The 22,799-nt window shown below is 40.3% G+C and overlaps 1 protein-coding gene across 7 annotated transcripts; it reads left to right on the top strand.

Annotated features, from left to right (window-relative positions):
• Nucleotides 1–604: 604 nt before the first annotated feature.
• kdm5c (lysine demethylase 5C) lies at nt 605–22,501 on the top strand. 7 transcript variants are annotated; one of them, XM_060881139.1, is made up of 28 exons: nt 605–687; nt 4,799–4,949; nt 5,248–5,325; nt 6,323–6,445; nt 6,694–6,864; nt 7,485–7,619; nt 8,873–8,929; nt 9,650–9,770; nt 10,395–10,639; nt 12,119–12,277; nt 12,504–12,623; nt 12,808–12,966; nt 13,163–13,344; nt 14,064–14,226; nt 14,438–14,557; nt 14,698–14,892; nt 15,036–15,217; nt 15,307–15,431; nt 15,827–16,059; nt 16,224–16,606; nt 17,467–17,605; nt 18,521–18,703; nt 18,886–19,008; nt 19,084–19,851; nt 20,062–20,110; nt 20,578–20,777; nt 20,953–21,117; nt 21,461–22,501. In XM_060881139.1, exons 2-28 carry the CDS (start codon nt 4,803–4,805, stop codon nt 21,467–21,469), a joined length of 4,734 nt encoding a protein of 1,577 aa, XP_060737122.1. In that variant the 5' UTR covers nt 605–687; nt 4,799–4,802; the 3' UTR covers nt 21,470–22,501. The 7 variants fall into 7 exon arrangements, with proteins under 7 accessions (XP_060737122.1, XP_060737121.1, XP_060737120.1 ...); XM_060881138.1 differs by lacking the exon at nt 605–687 and adding an exon at nt 1,239–1,475; XM_060881137.1 differs by lacking the exon at nt 605–687 and adding an exon at nt 1,533–2,017 and having other exon boundaries at nt 18,524–18,703.
• Nucleotides 22,502–22,799: the final 298 nt, after the last annotated feature.

Below are 22,799 nucleotides of genomic sequence, written 5' to 3'. Positions count from 1 at the left end.
ATTAAATTGTTTATTAATGATATAAAATGATGAAAAATAAAAAATGATTCGGTCTAATGTTAACATTAAAATCATGTGCTAACCCTCACAATGCTAGGTCCTAAAATCTTTTTTATGTTATGTTATTTATTTATTTTTTGTCAAACCAGATTATAGTATTTTACTTTTCTTTCCTATTCCTATTGTTATGATCCCAAAACTGAATATCCTAGTGATAATAACATATATCTTGCATCAAGTCTAATCAAAAAGTTGACAAATGAGTAAATTATCAAAAACTGAATGTTTTTTACACTATATATGATATTATACACTACTTTACTGTTAATGGTTATTAATCAATCAATTAATAATAAATTGTTCAGAAGTCCACAAATGTACTTTACATTTTAATATAAATTGTTTGATTATAGGCATAAACCATAAAGAAGGGGTGATTTTATTTTTTTATTTTTTTTGCTCGAACTTCGGAGGTTTTTTTTCAGCTGTATAATTATATATATATGAGAACCAGCGACTGGGGAACTAACACGTACATCATGGCGTCTCTCTTTGGGTGATTTCTATAGCACGCATGCGCAAATTATCGACCGTTCTTATTGGATCATTAAAGTTCTGTGTAGCACCAGTGGCCACGCCCCTTCGCGGTGACATTGGACAGATTGATCTGCATCGTAGTATTTACAGGTATTCATTGCTTACATACATCAAACCTGTAACTAATTCAAATGTTTAAAATAGTACTACTACACATATGTCCTATAGACTGCGTATCTACGTTGTAATTAATTAATAATAATAAGTTATTTTGGCCAGTACTGTATTTGTGTATCAGAATAAATAATAATAATAATAAAAATAATAATAATAATAATAATTATTATTATTATTATTAGGCACAGACCTATAAACAGAATAATAAAATATTTAAATAGGAAAGAGAGAGAGAGAGAGAGAGAGAGAGAGAGAGAAAATAGGGCCATCATTAACTGCACGAATACAACCCATATTTCAGTATATAAACAAAAAAAAGTATTTTAAACTACTATTTCTCCTTAAAACGATTATTTTTAGACGTTTAATAGAAAGCCTTTGTGGTCACAGAGTAGTACAGAGTGTTATAATTGTCGCATGCTGCTACTAAAGACCACTGTGTGTAGTACACAAGGAATGATGACGTCATGCGACTTTGTGTACTCGCGCACTTGTGTAGTATAGAAGTATGCCAACGCTGGTCGTCTGCGCAAAAAGATACTTTTGTCGGAACTACTTTTAAAAAGACGACCGTGTGAAATCCTTGTTAGTATTCATCCGCGTCACCTCCACGGGTCTACCTGCGATGTTTGATTAACTTCGGGTCTAGGTTTTATCCGATATCGTTAGCAGCTCAGTGTATTTTCAATCCCATACCCTTGCTTATGCTTTTGTACGTTCACAAAAGAGACCTTCGTGGTTAATTCTTCACATGTTAAGGGGTAAGTTAAAGGACTATGTTATGTGTAACTCGCGCGAGGAAGGAAGGAAGATAGGAAGGAAGGCGCGGCGGTATCCAGTCAAAGCCCGGCATGGACGTTGAAGGGTTGTGATTAGGTCGTGATGAAAACCAAAATGGCGTTTAGCTTGGACAGGACGAACGGGGGATAGTTGGAGAAAACTGGTCATTAGTAAGACGTATTTGTGCTTGTTTCAGGACAAGTAATTTAAAAAAAAAAAAAAAAAAAGTGGCAAAAATTGTTGGGACTATTTTGCGAAAAAAAAAAGGGATAAGTGTAAGAGTTCGCTTGAGAATTCGGTGTCGGAGCGCTGGGATGGGGCTGAGAGAGAGCGCAGGCCGCAGAGGTGCAGCCACCCAGAGAGACTGACCCACTGGCGAACAATAGAGCTTGTGCTCTATCAGCTAAAGGCTTTCACACAGACAAGACTTACTCCTCTTTAACCGTGGCTCAATAACCACCAGAAGCAGAACCAGAGCGTATTTTTTTGAAGAAGCAAGCACGTACACACCAAGTGGCGGAATGTAAGATCATGTGGCCAACAAACGTTTCAACAAATCGAACCTTAAGTTCTCTCGTTATAGCTCTCGCTTTGTAATCTGCTCTTAACAATGGCCTTGTACATCATCTAGTCCGAACAAGACACCGTTTCAATTTCTGTTTAATATCGGATTCTTTTCCAATGAGCCTTTTTTTGTTTTACAAATCAAAACATTGTTCACTTAACTAGGTTCGGTTTAATTTACACTTCAGCTCTGCTCGTGAATTAAACGGTTACTTCTGATTAAACCGACTGTTTACTAGTCAAATAGATTAACATATTTACAGTGGACTTAACAACGGTATAATCCGCGATTCGACACGACCTGATTATCTTTATTGTATGTTTTATATTTTTTTGATTATTTTACCACTTCATTAACCTCTTATCCAGGGTGATGAAGCCTAATGTTATCTAACAGGCTAATGTTTTGATAGCTAGCAAGAGCGGCTAATGACTGGCTTCATCTTTGTTTGATCTGCTAGTTGAGTCTAATTAGCAACAGCTAGCTAGTTTATTTGTTTAAATGGTGCTTTTACGGTTGTTCGCGAACACGGGTTGACTTTTAAAAGAAAATAAAACTGTCTGTCATAAGTTTATGACGATATAACTACTTCAAATATTTGTGCAGCACAGTTGATGTTAGCTGAGTGAGGGCTAACGCTAGCTAAGCTAACATCACGAATGTTTTGTTTTGATGGGAGACTTGTGTAACTTGTGACGCGGCTTCTTAGAATTAGATTCACATGAAATTCGAGACGTTCGATGAAAAATCTCAAGTCCCATGTCATTATCTCGTCGTTTGACCTGAGTTGTTTGAAGTTCGTCGTGCTATCTCGTGAGTCTGTATCTCGTTATTTTACTGCAGTGTATCGTTATTTGAACTATCTCTGTCACTATTTTAACTTCTTACCTGTTAGTATCTCGTTTTCATTATAATACCTCATTATTTTGACTTATTGTCTTGTTGTTTGAAGTTTGTTGTACTATCTCGTGAGTCATCTTGTTATTTTACCGCAGTGTATCGTTATTTGAACTATTTTTGAAGTTTTTTAACTTAGTATCTGTTAGATTCAACTCCGTATCTCGGTTTAATTATAATACCTCATTAATTTGACTTATTGTCTCGTTTGAAGTTTGTCGTGCTATCTCGTGAGTCAGTATCGTTATTTTACTGCAGTGTATCATTTTAACTATATCTCTATCACTGTATTTTAACTTAGTATCTGTTAGAATCTCGTTTTCATTATAATACCTCATTATTTTGACTCTTTGTCTCGTCCATTCAACATCCCTATTTTAACTTGCACTCTTGTCAATTTTATTTAATTGACCGTATATTTTTACAGTACTTATAATAGACTTCATGTATACTGTTTGAGAGTAACAAAGCTAGAAGCTGCATTAATTTGCCTGAGAGATATTCACTGATTAAACATGTCTGGGTCAGATTTTTGCCCCTAACAGTCATTTTGACTGCCTGCATTTCATTCTTCTTTTTCACGATCATTACAGATAAGCTAATATTCAGTAAATGACACTTGCTGATCATGGTGTGTTAAAGTAGGAAGAAATACCATGATGAAATATTGAGTGTAATTAATTACGTTAGGTATTAGTATTTGTTGGCGTTCATCAGTCCATCATTGTCAAACCCCAGATGACTCAATGATGTAATGTCAGCTGACAAGTTGTCCATTTTTATTCTTGTGTATTAAACACACAGCTAGATTCTATCATTTTATCATAGATTCAAGCATCATTTCTCTTTACAAGCTTTTGTTGGAGCCCAAGATCAGTGTTGTGACTATATTTATCCTGTATTTGCTTTGTAAGTGTCTACTTCTCTGTTGTTTTCTAGTTCAGATAACAGGAGGAAATGATGAACAGGATATGTACTTGGTGTCTAGCATAGTAACTCTTTTCCAGCTGACCTGATTTGCTGAGTGTAACAGATGATAAGGCTTTACATTTCCTCTCACATTTTGGTGAGGTATAAGAAAAAGCCACAAGGGTTTTGTGAACAATTGCCATGTTGATCTGAGAGGAAACGAAGAAAAAACACAAAATTATACATGCTAAACAATAAAAGTACACGTTCCCCTCTGTAGAAAGTTATTGTAAAATTTCAATTAACAACCACATTACTGTATTTCAGTCCCTTTGGCTAAAAAAAACACAGCCGAGTTCATCCTCACCGCTGAACATATGTTCAAAAACACTGTTGTTTAGAAACGACGCTCTACAGCTGTACATAAAAGATCCTGTTTTTAACGAGCATGTTAAAAAGCATTGTAAGCATAGGTGGATTATCTTAAATATTTCACATAAGACTGGATCAACACTAATTTTAAGATGAGACATGAAAAAAAGTCCTTTCACCCAGTAGATTAGTGTTGCACAATTTTCATTTAACTTGGTTGATTTTGTTCTTTCCCAGATTGTTATCTGGGTATTTATGCAGTTACAGCAGATTTTGTTGATGATACCTCATTAATTTAACTGCAGAGACACTTTCATTTAGGCTGATTTCCTAGTAAGTCATTTTGTCTGTTACTGAACGTAATAACATTTGTGTGTTTTTAACTCCTTTGTAGCCAATTGGTTTACTCAACATGTTGGTTGACAGTAGTGTACAGCGCTGTGATACATCCTGTGTGAATATTATTTCAGCTGTCAGTGAGTGAACCCTGAATGGCTGCTGCTGTGGATTGATATTGATCTTCATAAGTGTTTCACGTATGCTCTCTGAAAATGCTTTCAGGGCAATGGAGGCCGGGGATGAGTTTATTCCGCCTCCAGAGTGTCCCGTGTTCGAGCCGTCGTGGGAGGAGTTTACAGATCCACTCGGATACATTGCCAAGATCCGTCCAATTGCAGAAAAGTCTGGAATATGCAAGATTCGCCCTCCACCAGTAAGCTTTAATTTCTGGGTTATCTGCTTAAACTTTCCACTGACGGGAATGTACAACATGATGCTTTTAGCACAGTTTCATTTCTTCTTTCAGGTTTGGGTTGTATTTTCATCTCCTCTCCTAGTTTCAAAAGCTTCCCTTGCTTTCATTTATTTTGTTCTGTTGTACACTTCAGAAAAGCCAATCATGTTTATGCAAGCTTGATAAGCTTGATAAGCTTGCATATCCTGAATACTGCCTTAGGTTATTTTTGTACCTGTGAATTCATCTGGTCATAAAACTGTCTCTGTATTCACAGGACTGGCAGCCACCTTTTGCTGTGGAAGTGGACAATTTCCGTTTTACACCCCGTATCCAGAGGCTGAATGAGCTAGAGGTGTGAGCTTGTAGAAAGTATTGTTCCTCCACCTGCATTGAGTATATTGCTAAGAATTTGTAGAGACGTCACTTGCATTTTCTGATTCAACACTAATCTGTCGCCACAAGGTTGGAAGCACAAAATTATGTAGGAGGTCAAGAGGCTTTTATTGACATTTTGAATATATATATATATATATATATATATATATATATATATATATATATATATATATATATATATATATATATATATATATATATATATATATATATATATATATATAGCTGTCGCAGTGCACAGTGAAAAGAAACAGCGTTCCTTCAGGACCCTGGTGCTACATGAAGACACAGAGGCAATACATAAGGCAACACAGAATTAAGGGCTAAAGAGTAAAAATAAAGTTAAGACATTGATGTAATGTTTGTGTGCAGCCTTGTGAAGGCCAATGTCCATTACAATTTTACTTCACTGGATCTAAGAAGCCCAAACCTGTATCAGCCTGATGGGGCACACAACAAGCTATAAGAAGACGTGCTTTTCTAAAGGATTAGAAGAATCTTTGAGTGTCCTGCGCACGCACACACACACACACACACACACACACACACACACACACACACACACACACACACACACACACACACAAACCTGGTCTCAACCCCTCTGAACACCTTTGGGATCAGATGGAGCCCAGTCCTCCTTACACCTTGTTACTGACTGATGTCACTAATCCCCACATGCTCCAAAATTAAGTGGATAGCCTTCCTCGAAGAGTGGAGGTTATTATAACAGAAAAGGGAAGCTAAATCTGGAATGAGATGATTAACAAGCAGTTAGGAAATGCTATTATTGGGTGTCCACAATCTTTTGTCCTTTTGTATGGACTTTTGAAGTTTTTCAACATACACACTTGGTTCGTTTGAAATTTTCAGAACTTACTGTGTGATCTGTTGGAGGTGTAGAAGAGCATGCAGTGACCACAATGTTAACTTCTTTTTGCTTTTTGCATCAGGCTGAGACAAGAGTGAAGCTGAACTATCTAGACCGAATAGCCAAATTCTGGGAGATCCAGGGATCTTCTCTCAAAATCCCCAACATAGAACGACGCATTCTTGATCTGTTCAGCTTGTCCAAGGTATGTTACTGCAAGTAAACTGTCAATCCTGTTTCTTTAATCATAATGCATGGAGTCTCATTTGGTTATTCTTTGTAATAAGTCTTGGTGTGACTTTGATACAGGTCCGGGTTAAATCCCTAAAAACAACAGATGGTGCATGATGCTTGTGAATAATTAAAAAGGAATCTGATCTCTCATGGGTTTTGACCTTAACAGTTCAAATCATTTAGGGTGTGACTTTAATCTAATTGTCATTTATTTTACAGATTGTCACAGAAGAAGGGGGCTTTGAGACGGTCAGCAAGGAGAGGAGATGGGCTCGTGTAGCTCAGAAGCTCGGCTACCCGCCGGGCAAAAATATTGGCTCCCTCCTCCGGTCGCACTATGAGAGGATCGTCTATCCTTTTGAGATGTTTCACTCTGGTGCTAGCTTACTGGTACATTTCTGCTGCTCTGTTTTGTGTTGGTAGTTGAGTTTGTTTACTCTCTTGCTGAAGAAATTACATGGCAAATTTTGACTGCAGGGATTGGCAGCTCAATAGCACGGTTTGTGGGACAAGCAGATTTTGTGTTCGCAAATTTTTGTAGTTGTCTAGCAGGTTAGCAAGTTTAACAACTGTGCTCAAACAAATGTATTATGTAAACAATGGCCAATAACCTCCTCCCTTTTCCCTCCTTTGTTGTTCTTTAGCAGCACAAGCATGATGTGATGCATTAAAAAATTGTAGAAGGATAATGATTGATTTCTGTTAATGCAGTTAACATGCAACTAACATACTAGCTTGCCATTTTATTACGGTCAGGATCATTCTTTAGCATCATCGGTTTCCAGGCAACAACACATGAGGCTGGGGAGCAAACTGAAGCATTAGATCATCAGTTTAAGATCTTGTCTGCCTCTTAACTAAGCATGTTCACTTAAGCATGAGGAAATGTTTTCTTTTATCTATTTATTATAGAAATGTTATTGTAACATTCTCACTGTGATTTTGTCTAAGTTCAGCTCTTTAAAGATGTTAAAAGGTGTGTGTGTGTGTGTGTGTGTGTGTGTGTGTAGCAATGTAAGCCCAGGCCATATGAAAGTGAGGATGTGGATAAGGAGTACAAGCCCCACTCTATTCCCCTCCGTCAGTCAGTCCAGCCTTCCAAGACCAGCAGTTACGGACGACGAGCCAACCGCCTCCAGCCCGAGGTGAGCATTATGACCGTTGGGTCATACATAAAAGCATTATTTACTCATATTTGAGATCAATCACACAGCCAACGCTTCCCCACACTCTGGACTTGAGCTCTCTGAGATCTTTGTTCTCACAGAGCATGTTTCCCCTACTGTCTTAAAGAAGAATGTTAATGTCAGAAAGTTCCACTGCTGTTAATAGAATCCCTGAAATCAAGGCTGCATTTTCTTGCTAATCATACAACCACATTTGATGGCAAGTGCACTGTCTTTGGATGTGGATGTATTCTGGAATAATATAAATCTTGTAAAAGGTCTGCGCACGTGTACTTGTTTAGCATGTTTTCAACTTTCTAGCAGCGCACAGTCCACTCCTAAGGAAATGGTAAACTGTGTTCTGTTTTAATAATCTCACACTGACTCTTAACCTTAAATATAAACCCTAACATTAAAGCCAGGCTTTAAATGGATGCATTCATTTATAAATATAAAGGATTGAGAGAAACTCGTTGCTTAGTCAAAAATGGGATGCAGTGCATCTAACTACAGCTTTGTCTGGTTTTTATACATTTCTGGCTAATCAGCTGTCAGCTTGCTTTGCACTTTGGACTGCAAAACATATCTTGCTGCTTCTGTTACTTTTTCTGGATTGCATTATTCTTATTTTTTTAATGCTTTTTACCCCCCTCATCTTCACACAAGCTTGTAAAGAATTTCTATATTTCCCTGTTTGTCTCCTTTCATATTTGCATTTTGCAGCGCCATAAATGCCTCATCCTCAGCGGTTGAATACGCAGCCGTGTAACTCTAGGACTTGTAGCCATTTCCATCTTCACTCTTGATCCAGACTGCATTTCATGGCCCTTTATGTTGCAATTACGCTAGCGTTTTATACTTTTTCATTAGCTTTAAGACCTTTTTATTTTTATAGATTACATTTATTTATACATTGCAATTACTTGCTAAGTTCAAACTGAGCTGAGAAGATTGAACCAGTAGGAAACATGTTAATAGAGAACAGCACACACAGTAATGCCATAAAATGAACTAAACCCCATGTATATGGTATCCATGTAATACTATAGAGGATCAGTATATATTCATTGCAAAAGTTGCATTTCAAGTACCTAAAATAAAAAAACGCACACACCCTGTCCTTGCCCTTCCTCTTCCTGCATTGTACTGTCAGTTCATTGATGTTTTGTTTTCCTGTCGCCCCTTTTTGTCTCTGTAGTCTGTTTTGTTACGGTTGTTGTCTCCCCATGCAGGGTCCAGAGGATCCGAATCACCACCCTCTTACCACTGGCTCTCAACACAGCTCCTCGGTACTGCCTCTCGCTGGCCCTCGCGCTTCTCCTCTCTCTGCTTTCTTCTCTTCTTTTTCACTTACACTCATTAACACATTTCTTTCTCCCACACACTTTCTCATGTCTCGCTCCTGCTGACGTGCGGTTCTTGTGCAGTTTCACACGAACTGTCCTGCCTCACCTAAGCCTATATGTGTGCTGCTAATCGTTGTTGTGAAAAAGCTGGAGGGCAATTTCACTAAAAATTAGCACTAAAACATATTATGCTTGTCTTGCCATGTGAGCAACGTTGCTAGCGTGTTTGTGTTTTCCTCTTGGATTGTGGTGTTCCTCTTGATTCCCTTGTTTTTAGATTGCTTCTTGCTATCAGTCTCACTGATGGGGTTTCTGCTAGTCTCTAACGCTTTTACTCCTTTAGCTTGGCTGCTGCTTTTCCTGCGTTCACCTTCTCTGATTGTAACACTGCAAACTACCCATGTATTGCAGTCAGTGTATTGCAGCTTGTTTTGCTTTTGTGCTGATGACAGAAGTATAATAAATAGTTCATCTTATAGAAATGTAACCAGATACATCAGTGGCATGAACAGTGTTCCAGTGTTGGACAGAAGTGCCAGGGCCTGTTAAGGTTTATCTCCAGCTTAGCAGTAAATAGCAGAAATCTGGCTGATCCAAATTCAGAGTTCATCTGAATTTGTCACATCGGTCACCATTTTTAACGTTTCAATGTCTTGCCTTCAGCCGGAGCCCACCGAGGAAGACATAGAGAAGAATCCAGAGCTGAAGAAGCTGCAGATCTATGGAGCTGGACCAAAAATGATGGGACTCGGTCTGGTGGCTCGGGACAAGGCTAGGAAGAAAGGTAAATATGCGAAACAATAAGAAACAATGTCATCAGACTTTTAGATGTATATTTGAAACTTTTGGCAAGGGCATATATCTGTACAACATTTGGATGGAAATGCAAGTTAAAAAAGAGCCAAAGAATGATGCACAGTCACAGGACACTACAACAGACATGCTAACATTTCAGGAATTTTTAGTAGGAGCTTCGCATTTTAACAGGGACATACACTAAAATGATTTAGAGCTATACAATTCACACCACAACACAAGTCTGCCCCATCCACCCATACAGATGAGCCTGTCAGTGTATGAAACGGGAACGATAGCCAGGTCAAAGGGTTTTTGAACGATTTTACCTGGAATGTTCACCCCCTTCCATCCATTTTATTAGCAACTGTTTGTCTGAAGTTATTTTATCGACTCAACCTTCCAATTAGAAAGATGCATTGACTCAGCGTAATTTGTCACAGTCAATCTATTAAATGTCCACCTTCCTGGGGCTAATTATTCTTCTTTGGGTTTGTCAGGCGACACATTTATCACAGAAGATCATAGAAACATGAATCTTATTTATACAGGTTTGTCACCCACTACTCATCAGTGCGATGCACATAACTCAGCCCTGCTTTCTTTCTCTCAGATGAACTCCCCCAGACTGTAATAGTTAAGGACAACAGCAGCATTAAAGAAGAATCTGGAGAGACATTAATCACAAAGTCAGAGCCGGACATTCCTCCACCACCTCCAAACCTCATCGTTAAAGATGAGGTGAAGAAAAAGGAAGAGGATGAAGGCCGTGCCGTTGACTCAAAGGATCCTATTAAAGATGAACCTTGCACCAAGATGACCATGAGGCTGAGACGCAACCTCAGCAGCGCACAGTTTGTAAGTGTGTGTAAAAGTAAGGGGTGAAAACAGTGAAAATTTTCTAATGATTTGTATGGTGCTCATCCGATTTGCATTTAGACAAATACGCTAGTTAGTAGCAGTTGGGAATTTTGTTTTTGTGCTTGTTTCACATCCAAAAATAGGACCTTATTCTACTATTTGCTGGCTGTGATGTTGGTGTATGGGGGTTGGAAACATTTGCTTAAGGATCCTAAAATTGACAGTCACACTGGGCAAGCTTGCATTAAGAAATCCTACATGACTAACATTTCGACAGGTTGCTCAGGTTCTCGGTATCAAGTATCGATGGTAGGTGTGGTGTATCTCCGCTGTTGTAGGCAAGTCAGTCAACCTCGACATGCAGACATGCTTACTTCCTGTTGCAAAATGAAATTATCAAGCCATTTCATGGGTACTTCAACTTTACCTACGGTAATAAGTCATAGTTCCTGTTTTGCTGTAGTGCTGTAAGCAAGTAGCCAATTTTAAACTAGCTATACACTAATCAACAATCCACTTGCCTAATATTGTGTAGGTCCCACTTGTGCTGTCAAAACAGCTCTCCTCTTTGCATGAAGGAGTGTACTTGGTCTGCAGCAAGGTTTAGGAAGGTGGTACATGTCAGAGAAACATCCATATGAATGCCCCATGGTTTTTCAGCAGAACGTCCCACTGCCTCTTCTAACCTGCCTTCTTCCAATAAGTACGTCCATGTGTCATTTCTTCCCCTGGTTGTGCCACGCACACATACCTGGCTGTCCACTTGATGTAAATAAAAACAGGATTTGTCAGACCAGGCCACAATGTTGCATTGTTCCGTGGTCCAGTGTTGATGCTCACTTGCCCAGTGCAGATGCTTTCGGTGGTGAACAGGTTCAGCATGGGCACTCTACCAGTCTGCAACATTATAGCCTAAAACACAGCAAGCTATGGTGCACTGTGTGATCTGACACCTATCTATCACAGCCAGCATTCACTTTTTCAGCAGTTTGTGCTGCAGTAGCTCTTCTGTGGGATTGGACAAGAGGATAGTCTTCAATCCCACGAGGATCATAATTCCCACGAGGATCATAATTTTTTGTGCCCTTTTTCCGGTCACCAGTTTTTTCCTTGGATACCTTTTGGATACCTAACTACTGCATACAGTGAACACCCCACAAGACCTGTCATTTTGGAGACAGTCTGAACCAGTCATCTAGCCATCACAATTTGGCTGTTTTTCTACCCAGTTTTCCTGCAGTGAACAGACTGTTTATTTGCTGTCTGTTGTAGTGAGCTAATAAAACTTTATTCAAGCTACCTTTCAGTGGGTTTAATGTTATGGCTGAGTGTGTGAGTATAACCTTCAGGGAAATTGCTTGAGTAATTCCAGACATTTTTTATAGTTAATTCATGTTTATGAAGGAGCTGCACAAGTGTCTTAAAGTTCACTGCATTTGCACATGTTCACTAAACCAGAACACTTTGTTTTCCCAGGTGGACTCGTTTGTGTGTCGTATGTGCGGCCGCGGGGATGAGGACGAGAAGCTGCTGCTATGTGATGGTTGCGATGATAATTACCACACTTTCTGCCTTCTCCCTCCCCTCGCAGACCCCCCCAAGGGAAACTGGCGTTGTCCCAAATGTGTTGCAGAGGTGAGGCACGACTTGAAAACCTGACAGATTACATTCAGCTTCTTACACTGTAGAAAAAAAACCTGTTGAAATGTTGGTCACTGCTTGGAGTGTAAGACTCCAAATGAAAGTAACATGATGTATGAAAATACACTTCAGTATTTATTGTCATCAAAAGTTTGGATTTAAGCACACTTAATTCTGCATCTATCTTTTTAAATGTGACACATTTGCTGTCTATTTGTAGGAATGTAAGAAACCCACAGAAGCGTTTGGTTTCGAGCAGGCTACTCGAGAATACACGTTACAGAGTTTCGGTGAGATGGCTGACACGTTCAAGGCTGATTACTTCAACATGCCTGTCCACGTGAGTGCTTTTGCATGATTGCAGTTATTTGCTACTCCAAATTTATTTATTTATTTTAAATACTCAAATGTTTTCACAAAGCAGGCGTAGGAATAAAATGACATTCTATTTGGAAAACCTTTCCTGGAAAGATCTTCACAGGTCACTAATCTCTGTAATATATTGTGTGTGTGTGGATGTACAGATGGTCCCAACAGAGCTGGTTGAGAAGGAGTTTTGGCGATTGGTTAGCAGTATTGAAGAGGATGTGACTGTCGAATATGGTGCTGACATTCACTCAAAAGAGTTTGGCAGTGGTTTTCCTGTCAACAATGGCAAGAGACATTTAACCGAAGAAGAGGAGGTTTGTATTGTTTCTCCTCTTCAAAAATCTATTAACCCTTGCTCTTTTTTTGTTACTGTTGTTATTTCTCTTTTCCTCTCATTCTCTCTTTATTCCAGTTTTACTCTTTTACTTCCTGTTCGTTTCACATTCATGACGGTTTGCAAAAATGCCTACACTGCAGTGAAACTATAGCAAGCATTTGATCCCGTTTCAGGCATACGCACGCAGCGGCTGGAACTTGAATGTGATGCCAGTGTTGGAGCAGTCAGTATTGTGTCATATCAATGCCGACATCTCTGGCATGAAGGTGCCGTGGCTGTACGTGGGCATGGTATTTTCTGCCTTCTGTTGGCACATAGAGGACCACTGGAGTTACTCCATCAACTACTTACACTGGTAATAATGCCACATTGTCTAGATGCCATTTCTTATCGTCGCTGTCGGGCGGAAACCTCGTATGTCCAAATTTGGTCAGTTTCATATTTTTTCACATCGATGCTATTGGTCAGTCCCCACATGGGTCTGTTATTTTTTACAAGTTATTAACCAATCTAAAGTCTTGAAAATATCTTGAGCGCAAATCTCTTAACTCCAATGGATGCGGGAGAGCTTCGCGGCATATTTCTCCTCAAGAAGAGTCGCAACGAATCAACACGTCTTCCGAGGTAAATGTCTTCAAAACACTGGGCTCAAAGAAAAAAAAATCTTGACCCCGCTAGTTCTGGTGCTCGTCTGAGGACAGGAATTTAGCGCAAGACAATCCACTGCAACGCGGACTAAACCCTGTGCATTGCAGATAAAGTACAGTTTTTTTTTAATTTCCTGAAAAATAACGGTTTTGGAGATACGAGGATTCCGCCCGACAGCGACGTTATTGTTTTCTTTGCTTGTGTTACAAAATGTACAATAGTTGTTCCTTCCTGCCTGATGCACATCATCTGCCTCTGATATCTAAGAACACTTTAGTGTGTTTCCCCCATAACATTTAAGGTTGCATTCATTTTAACCTGAGGATCAAGTTTAATGTATTTTACATCTGCAATATAGGGTTAAACATAAACAGTACACTCAATGGAGGTCCTGTGGAAATGGATGAAAAATAATTTACATTTCAGGGGGGAGCCCAAGACGTGGTACGGTGTTCCTTCAGTAGCAGCAGAGAAGCTGGAGGAAGTGATGAAGAAGCTCACACCTGAACTCTTTGAGTTCCAGCCAGATCTGCTCCATCAACTCGTCACAATCATGAACCCTAATATACTCATGTCCCATGGAGTGCCGGTCAGTAACACGTACCAGGCTCAATGTTTGCATAGATTTCTGAGGCAGCATGTGTTGAGTGTGAAACACTGGTCTTGTTATGTATTCGAGACTCTTATTTATTACTTAGCAAAAATATTGTGCTCGGATATACATTTGTTTCTGTTTTCATGTAACATACACAGAGGTTGCTGGGCTTAGAGTTTGTAATTGGGCTCTCTGTAATTTGAAGGTTGTGCGTACGAATCAGTGTGCTGGAGAGTTTGTCATCACATTCCCTCGAGCCTATCATAGTGGCTTCAATCAGGGATATAATTTTGCTGAAGCCGTCAATTTCTGCACTGCAGATTGGGTAGGTCCAAAAAATTACTTAAAGATTTAAGGGTTATCTTACTTAAAAACACATGGAAAACTCAATAAAAGGTTTTCTTTAAGTTTAAATGACACACAAGTTAATGTGGTTTTCCACCTGTTGCTATTTTTGTCCATTAGCTGCCCACAGGGCGGTCATGTATTGAGCATTACAGACACCTCAGACGTTACTGCGTGTTTTCTCATGAGGAGCTCACCTGTAAAATGGCCGCCTGCCCGGAGAAGCTGGACCTGAACCTGGCTGCAGCCACTCACAGAGAAATGTTTATTATTGTTCAAGAGGAGAGGAAACTCCGCAAGGCCCTGCTGGAGAAGGTGAGTCAGAGAGTGTTAGTGTGTGAGTGAATGATGCAAACACAGGAAATAATCGAATGGTCTAAAACAGAGTAGAGCTGTAGTAACCTTTGTACTGCCAGCAAGCTCGCTTCTCAATGAGTAATGCTAAGACGTACTAACAGGGTATAACAGAGGCGGAGCGAGAGGCCTTTGAGTTGTTGCCTGATGATGAGAGGCAGTGTGATAAGTGCAAGACCACCTGCTTCCTGTCTGCCCTGGCTTGCACCAACTGCCCTGAGCGCCTTGTCTGCCTCCACCACACACAAGACCTCTGCTCCTGCCCCATAGACAAACTCTACCTCAGGTACCCACACACTGGCTTTGGCCATTGTCCTCACATTTGTAGTTCTACGGCAGAGAAACTTTAATGCTACTGTCCTCCCTTCTTCACAGGTATCGCTACACTCTAGATGAGCTGTTGGCCATGTTGTACCGGTTAAAAGTTCGGGCTGAGTCCTTTGACTCTTGGGCTAACAGAGTGAAAGAAGCCCTAGAGCAGGAGGAGGGCAACAAAATAGGTCAGCAGGATAGCTTTGTGTATCGCTAATACAAGTCCCACTAATTTATGACTTAACAGTGGCTGTAATAAGTGATTAGCTTTCAAAACCACTGTATTTAGCCAATTTGGGAACATAATCATTTTATTACATGGTATAATGCAGATTTTCTCCCCCTCATCACTCACGTATTTCATCACACAAAGAAAATCATATCAGTCTTATTCTGAGTCACATTGTGTTGACCTGTTAACTTCTACATAGAGAATTAATTATGCCAATATGGTGTTTAATGCTCCATACTAATACAGTTTTTATGTGTGTGTATGTACACATAATTTATCTAACGTTGCAACCCCAGATTACAATGTTTAGCACATTTTGAACTCACTTTATTTCTTTTTCCACCCTTTAAGATATTAAAAATCTGGTGGCACTGAAGGACGAAGCGGTAGAACGTAAATTTCCAGACAACGAGCTGCTCCAAAGGCTCACAGTTGTAATGGATGATATCCAGAGGTGCCAGAGCAGGAGCACAGAGCTTCTTAATGGAACCCAGTGCAGTAAGATGAGCCTCCAGGAGCTCCAGGCGCTGGTGGACACCATGCAAAACCTTCCTTGTGTAATGGAGCAGCTTGGGGAGGTGCAGGTGCGTTAGAAGTACTTTACCCACACAAACACTAAACCTCTAAGTTATTGATTAATAAATATTAGTAAAGAATTACTAATCATTACAAAACTCCAGCTTCTGATTAGAAGGAAGTCTGAGTAAGATAAGCCACACATGCACACCTCTATCCTCGACTCTCTCAGGTTGTGCTACAGAAGGTGGAGGCGTTTGAGTCACGTGCCCAGGCTGTAGTGAGCCAAAGTGTTGGGGAGTGGAAACAGTCTTTGGTTCCCTCAGAAGAGGACGTGCAGGCTCTGTTAGAGGAAGGTTCTGCACTCCCAGCTGTGGCTCCAGCCTGTGGGCTACTGTCTGGCCTTCAGGAACAGAGACGCTGGCTGGAGCAAGTGCGCAGGACAATTGGGCCTGGCGGCGGAGAGGTGACTTTGACCGTTCTGAGAAATTTGATGGAGGCCGGCTGCAACGTGCTGCAGAGCGTCAGCGTTGAGACTGCCATGGCAGAACTGCAGGAGTTGCTGACCATCGCAGAGCGCTGGGAAGAGAAGGCCCAGATTTGCCTTGAAGACCGGTAAAACAGGGTTATACACAGACACCCATGCATGCATTTACCGTATTTTCCACACTATAATGTGCACCCAAGAACCTTAAATTTTCTCAAAATTCGCCCGTGCGCCTAATAATCCGGCGCACCTTATGTGTGCACTGAGTTCCAAAAATCTGTAAAAATCTTGTTGTGCGACTTTGGTAAGCGCTCCGCTTGATTGACTGTCGGATCATTTCCCGCTGACACAGGGATGTAATATATACACTATGTACGCTGGCAGCGATAAAACAATCAGAGAACATTACGTAATACGTACAGTACGCTTACCTCTGCCACGCTTCCGGTAGTTATGCTACCGGTATGTTGCAAAACATTTGTTTCTTCCTAACCTAAAAATGGCACCAGTGAAGAGACATGCTTACGAGGCACAATTCAAACTACAGGCTATCAGTTACACGGTTGTAAATGGGAATAGAGCAGCTGCGAAAGATTTCAACATCAATGAATCTATGGTTCGGAAGTGGAAGAAGCAAGAAAATGAAATGTGCCAAGTTAAGAAGACACAGTAGATGAGGACTTTGATGGATTTGTGGGCGAAGATTGATTAAAAAATAGTGTGTATTGTTAAATAGTAGAATAAAGTTGAACTAAACTCACTGTTTTGCTTCCTTTACCTTTTTTGTAGACCGTATGTTTTAGCATGTGCCTTATAATACAGTGCGCCTTATGTATGGGTTAAGTACAGAAATAGACCCCGTAATTGAGACTGCGCCTTATAATTCGGTGCGCTTTATAGTGCGGAAAATACGGTATGTATCCCTCACTTTTAATTACACACTCTGTCAATCAATTGGTAATTTGCTCTTCTCTCTTCATCTGAGCAGGCAGAAGCATCCTCTCTCCACATTGGAGGCCATAGTGAATGAGGCCCAACTCATTCCTGTGCAGCTGCCTAACATCTTGGCCCTCCAAGCCTGTCTGAGTCGAGCCCGGGCCTGGGTCACTGACCTAGAGGAGATCCAGGCAAGAGTAGTTTTATTTAGGGATAATGGAAAACTAACCATAAAATATCGATTATTGATCATGTAATTTTGTTTATTTTTTAACCAATTTGTCTTAGACATTGATGGTTCAAAATTACATTTAAAGCGATAATTTGCATTTGCTGGATGTTTCACATTATAGTCTGTTAGACCACTGATTAGTACTGCCTGGCAAAATAGCTTTGAGACCTCAAGGAGAGCTAACATACTTACTGTAATTGTACTCCACCTTTCTGACCAGTAATAAAGCTTTGTCTAGTGGGTCTTCCTGATATTAAAACGTCAGTGTCATAGTATACATGTAAGTATGCACTGTAGCAGCCTGAAAATTACTGGGGGGAAAAAATGATAATCAGGAAATTGTCCCAATTATTGATGATTGATAAAAAGCATCTATCCTAAGCTTAGTTTTATTATTGCCTAGTTTCACAATTAACATGTGTTTTTAACATGAAGCTCACGTGCCTGTTAGTTATCCTTTCACACCCTGTCGGCTTCTGCTCTGTATGGAACCAAAGTCCTTGACTGATCATGTTCATTTTGTTCATGTGGGCACAAATCTGGTATAACATATGGACAGCTGATATGACTTGAATTTGATATTGACCTAACGTTCTTCCTGTGAGCGAAAGCAAAAGAACTGTAATAAAATCTCTGCTAGTGCACACATGGTTTCTATGAGACATGATCTAATGTACATGAACTTGTACATTTTGATTAGATCATTCAAAGAAGAGAAAATTTCACATAAATTAGTAGATTAATGGTGTACATGTGCTGAATAACTTGATTATGAGGCTAATATCTAGCTCAAGCTTTCCTCTAAAGTGTTTAAAATCTAACCCAGGGCATTTCTCTCCCTCTACATCTCCTTTCTGTTTCCTATATCTCACAGCAGAATGGAGAGCACTATCCATGTCTGGATGACCTGGAGGGTCTGGTGGCAATTGGTCGAGACCTTCCTGTCCGGATGGAGGAGTTACGGCAACTCGAGCTGCAGGTGGCCAGTGCTCACTCCTGGAGGGAAAAGGCCAGCAAGACCTTCCTGAAGAAAAACAGCCAGCACAGCCTGCTGGAGGTAAGGGCTCGCTAGCTGTGAATTATCATTAGTGTACAGAGATGGAGGGAGGGGAACGGTGAGGTTTCTCAATAAGGGAAAACCACATATTACCTACTCAATAAGAAACTGGTCGTCATCTTGCACAACTGGGTTAGTAAAGAGCTACAGAATGGTTTATCTCTGTGTCTGACTTTATGTAGGTTTTATGTCCTTGTGTGGAGAAGAGGAAGAAGAAGGAGGAAGACTCTCTGAGCTCAGAAGCTGACACTGATGTTGACGTGTTGGGTCTCACTGCTCAGGACCTCAGAGATCCAGGAGCCATTGTAAGTTATCACCATAACCAGGTTGTGGATTGCAGTAATGATTTTAATCTTCACTGTACATTGTAACTTGTCTAGGTAATGGCATTCAAGGTGGGAGAGCAGCATGAGAAAGGGGCTCTGCTGTGTATGCGAAAGCTGAACATGGCCAAGCCCGGTCTGGAGAACACACCCAAGGAGGGACAAACTACAGACTTCAAACAAGAGCTTAGGTGGAATGAATCAATGAACACAGACACACCACTGTCCTCAGAAAACAGCTCACAGCAGAACGGTGGCTCCACACACTCCTACGCCGTCAGTCAGTCTGTATGTGTGTGCGGTGACCAGACCCACACTCTGCTTCACCGCTGTCATCTGTGCAGAGACTGGTTCCACGGAGGCTGTGTGCCCTTCCCTTCTGTACTGGGCCCTACTGACGTGCCACTTGTAAACCCACTCTGTTGGTGGGACTGGGACACACGCTTCCTGTGCCCACGGTGCCAGAGAACACGGCGTCCACGGCTAGAAACCATTCTGGCATTGTTAGTGGCGTTACAGAAGCTGCCTGTGAGACTGCCAGAGGGTGAGGCCCTCCAGTGTCTTACAGAGAGAGCTATTAACTGGCAGGGCCGAGCCAAACAAGCCCTGGATTCCAGTGAGCTGCAGGGGGCACTGCAGAGGCTGCAGGAACTAAAGGAAACACAGGCCAGGAACATTGAGGTGCAGAAGGATGAAAAGAAAAGGAATTCTGGGGATGTGATTGTACTCTCGGACTCTGAGGAGCCAGAGGATAGTGTAATTGATCTAACTGAGGAGCGTGAAATGGCAAAAAACAACAGAGAGAAAGCATCTAATGGAATACTGGTGAGGAATATCTAGCTTTGGATAAAAACATTAACACATTTAATCAGAGATTTATAAGTAAATGATTGTGTGGAACTTTAATAGTTATACGTGAGGTGTCTTGATTTTTAAATCAAAGCACTTTTCTGGTCTGAGACCATTCCATGTATGTGGAAAATTTGCATTGGAATGCTGCTGTCATGAATTTGTAAACTGGTTATCCTTCCACAGTCTGGCTGTGAAAATGGCGTTAAGAAGCCAGACACTGAGAACGTAACAGGTTAGTACTTTTAAATTATTTGGCATTTAAATTTCCAAAACATTTGCAGTGCACGAAAGTGCCAATGTTGACATTTGAAATCACCAAAACAAACATGCCCATAACCCAAATGGGTGTCACCCCTGTTTTGATAGCGCCGCCCCACACATACATACACACCCCAGGCAACTATTATGGTGGAACCTGTTGGGGCAGCTGGCCGAGGGAATATTCTTAACAATAAATGAACTCGATGAGTCATATTATGGTAATACAGGTCTAATGTGTTTTTGTAGTACACTGTGTTGTACCGTGAAAGGTTTAGGTCCGTTTCACGCGGAAGATGATGTTCAACACCTGCTTCTTGCCTTATCGTTAGCCTTTTTTCGCTTTTCATTTTTAATCTTGTCAATCTTTCATCGGCCCAACAATGTTTATTTTTGAAACATTTTGCACCTCGCCTTTAATTCTACACTCTCTCTTCTAAGGGGTGGAGTCTCTGGTGCCATTGATTCCGTATCTTAAAGGGCCAGTAATCGATCTGGCCACTGCAACTAGAGCTCAGTTAGAGGAGCTGCAGCTAGAAGGCGATCTGCTGGAGGTTACTCTGGACCAGACGCACACCATCTACCGACTTCTGCAAGCAGCCTCTCCACCACCACGCCAGACTCTACACACACTTATACAGGTGAGAAACGAGAAAGCTTAAATTAGTTTTTAAGTTGCAGCTTAATTTGAAACAACCGACTGAAGAAAATCTCCAGAAATTAAGGGTCAAGCAGATGATTATTATTATTATTATTATTATTATTATTTTGGCATGGTTTAACTGCCCACATCTCCCCTTCTCTTTTATCTGTCAGATTGAGTTACAGGAGCAGAAGCGCTCAGGTCGTAGCAGCAGGACAAGGGACTCCAAAAGGAAGAGGAAAAGTCAAAGATCCGAAGGAGGAGTAAAGTCAGCAGAGGCCTCAGACTCAAAGAAGACACGACCTGTTATCCACACACCTGTACAGCAACAAGAGGAGGCATGAGTCTTTAAATAGGCTTCAATATCTAATGATTGTTTTTACAAATAAAACAACGTCCATATTTGAATGTTAATGATGTATTGGTGCACATTTGAATAGTAGTAAAGTGGAGTGTGGTCAGTAGTGATGGAGTTTAAATAAAAAGATTTTGAAGTTATAAGGATAATGTAAGCAATATTTTTGCTACGGCATCTTAAAATTAGGGGTTCATTATTTATTACTAATAAATATATTTTCCAATTTAACACAATTGAAAAGTTTTAAAGGAATTCTTATTAAAAGTGCTCTCTCTCTCTCTCTCTCTCTCTCTCTCTCTCTCTCTCCCTCTCTCCCTCTCTAGGTCTTGTGATGTTGCAATAGGAACATGTGAAGGAGAACACGGCAGAGAAAGTGACCCACAGAGTAACTTTTCTTAAATTGCTCTGGGCCAAAAACACCCAACCAGACAGTAGAGGAGATGTCATGGATGTTCTAATAAGCTCACAAATTGCTCCTTTCTTTTTCCTGTTTGCACACACTCCCTCTCGTTGGTGCCAGTTTTTGAGCACTGCACTTCCTCCGTGCTTCAGGATGGCTTTGGTATCATGTCTGTCCTCTTTCACTCCGACTTCTCGTTCCTCCATTGTGTCGTGTGCCGATTTGTTCCCATTGACTCCGCTCACCCTATGTCTGCTGCTTTACACTGGCTATTAGTGAAACATCGCACTCAAACCCTGTACCATACTGTACTGAACTCCCTAAACACCAATTTGCTCTCTTACATAATGTGACATAGTTCAGCTACACACACACACAATGGTTTGGAAGCGATGGACAAGGAAACGGGCACGTGGCCCAGATGCCATGAACATGACTTGTATTTTTTATGTACCGAGTCTCGTGTTTTGTTGAGGCTGTCAAGAGACTCTTCATTTTGAATGAACTAGTCAAATAATTTGGGGAAGTGAAGGGGGGGCAAAATGGCATTTGAGTTTTGGTGCTACTTTCCCAAAATAGGTCACTGTACATTACTATGTTTCTGTCTACTGACTTTTATTTGAATTATTATATTTCTCCATATTCCCTTTTTTTATATATATATATATAAATAAATACCTGTTGCGACTTTTACTTTTCTCTCTCTCTTTCTTCCGCTTTCATTTTGTTTCTTTTGCTGTCATCCTCGAGTCCAAGGAACTGTACAAACACCTCACTGTAACTCACTTTTTTTGTTCTGGGTTCTAATAAATACCTTTTATTATTATTATTAGTACTATTATTATTATTATTATTATTATTATTGTATTGCAAACAAGTGAGTTTGTGTATAAACATTTTCATTTCAATGTTGCCTTTGTTTCTTTTCACTTTTGTTAAAGAATAAAAGTTTAGAATTGTTTTAGGAAGCTGTGGATGTGATTTCTCTCTCAAATTCTTCATTCTGACTGGTACAGATAACATGAAAGCTTAAAGCGTTTCCTTTTCTGACATGGGGAAGCTTCCAGGAAGGGATTTATAGACGCTACAAAAGCTATACCATAAATTCTAACTAGATCCAATGAAGTTGATTTTCTTCATTAAATGTAACTATAAATGGCTAAAAGTATGACTTTACTTAAATACTAATGATGAAATCAATCATTGCCCAGGTTGGAAGTCTGCCATTGTTTTGCTGGTTGATTGTATCGGACTTGTCTAAT

This window comes from Tachysurus vachellii, chromosome 11 (assembly GCF_030014155.1).
Source record: "Tachysurus vachellii isolate PV-2020 chromosome 11, HZAU_Pvac_v1, whole genome shotgun sequence".
NCBI lineage: Eukaryota > Metazoa > Chordata > Actinopteri > Siluriformes > Bagridae > Tachysurus > Tachysurus vachellii.
This window is presented reverse-complemented; position numbering and strand designations above follow the sequence as displayed.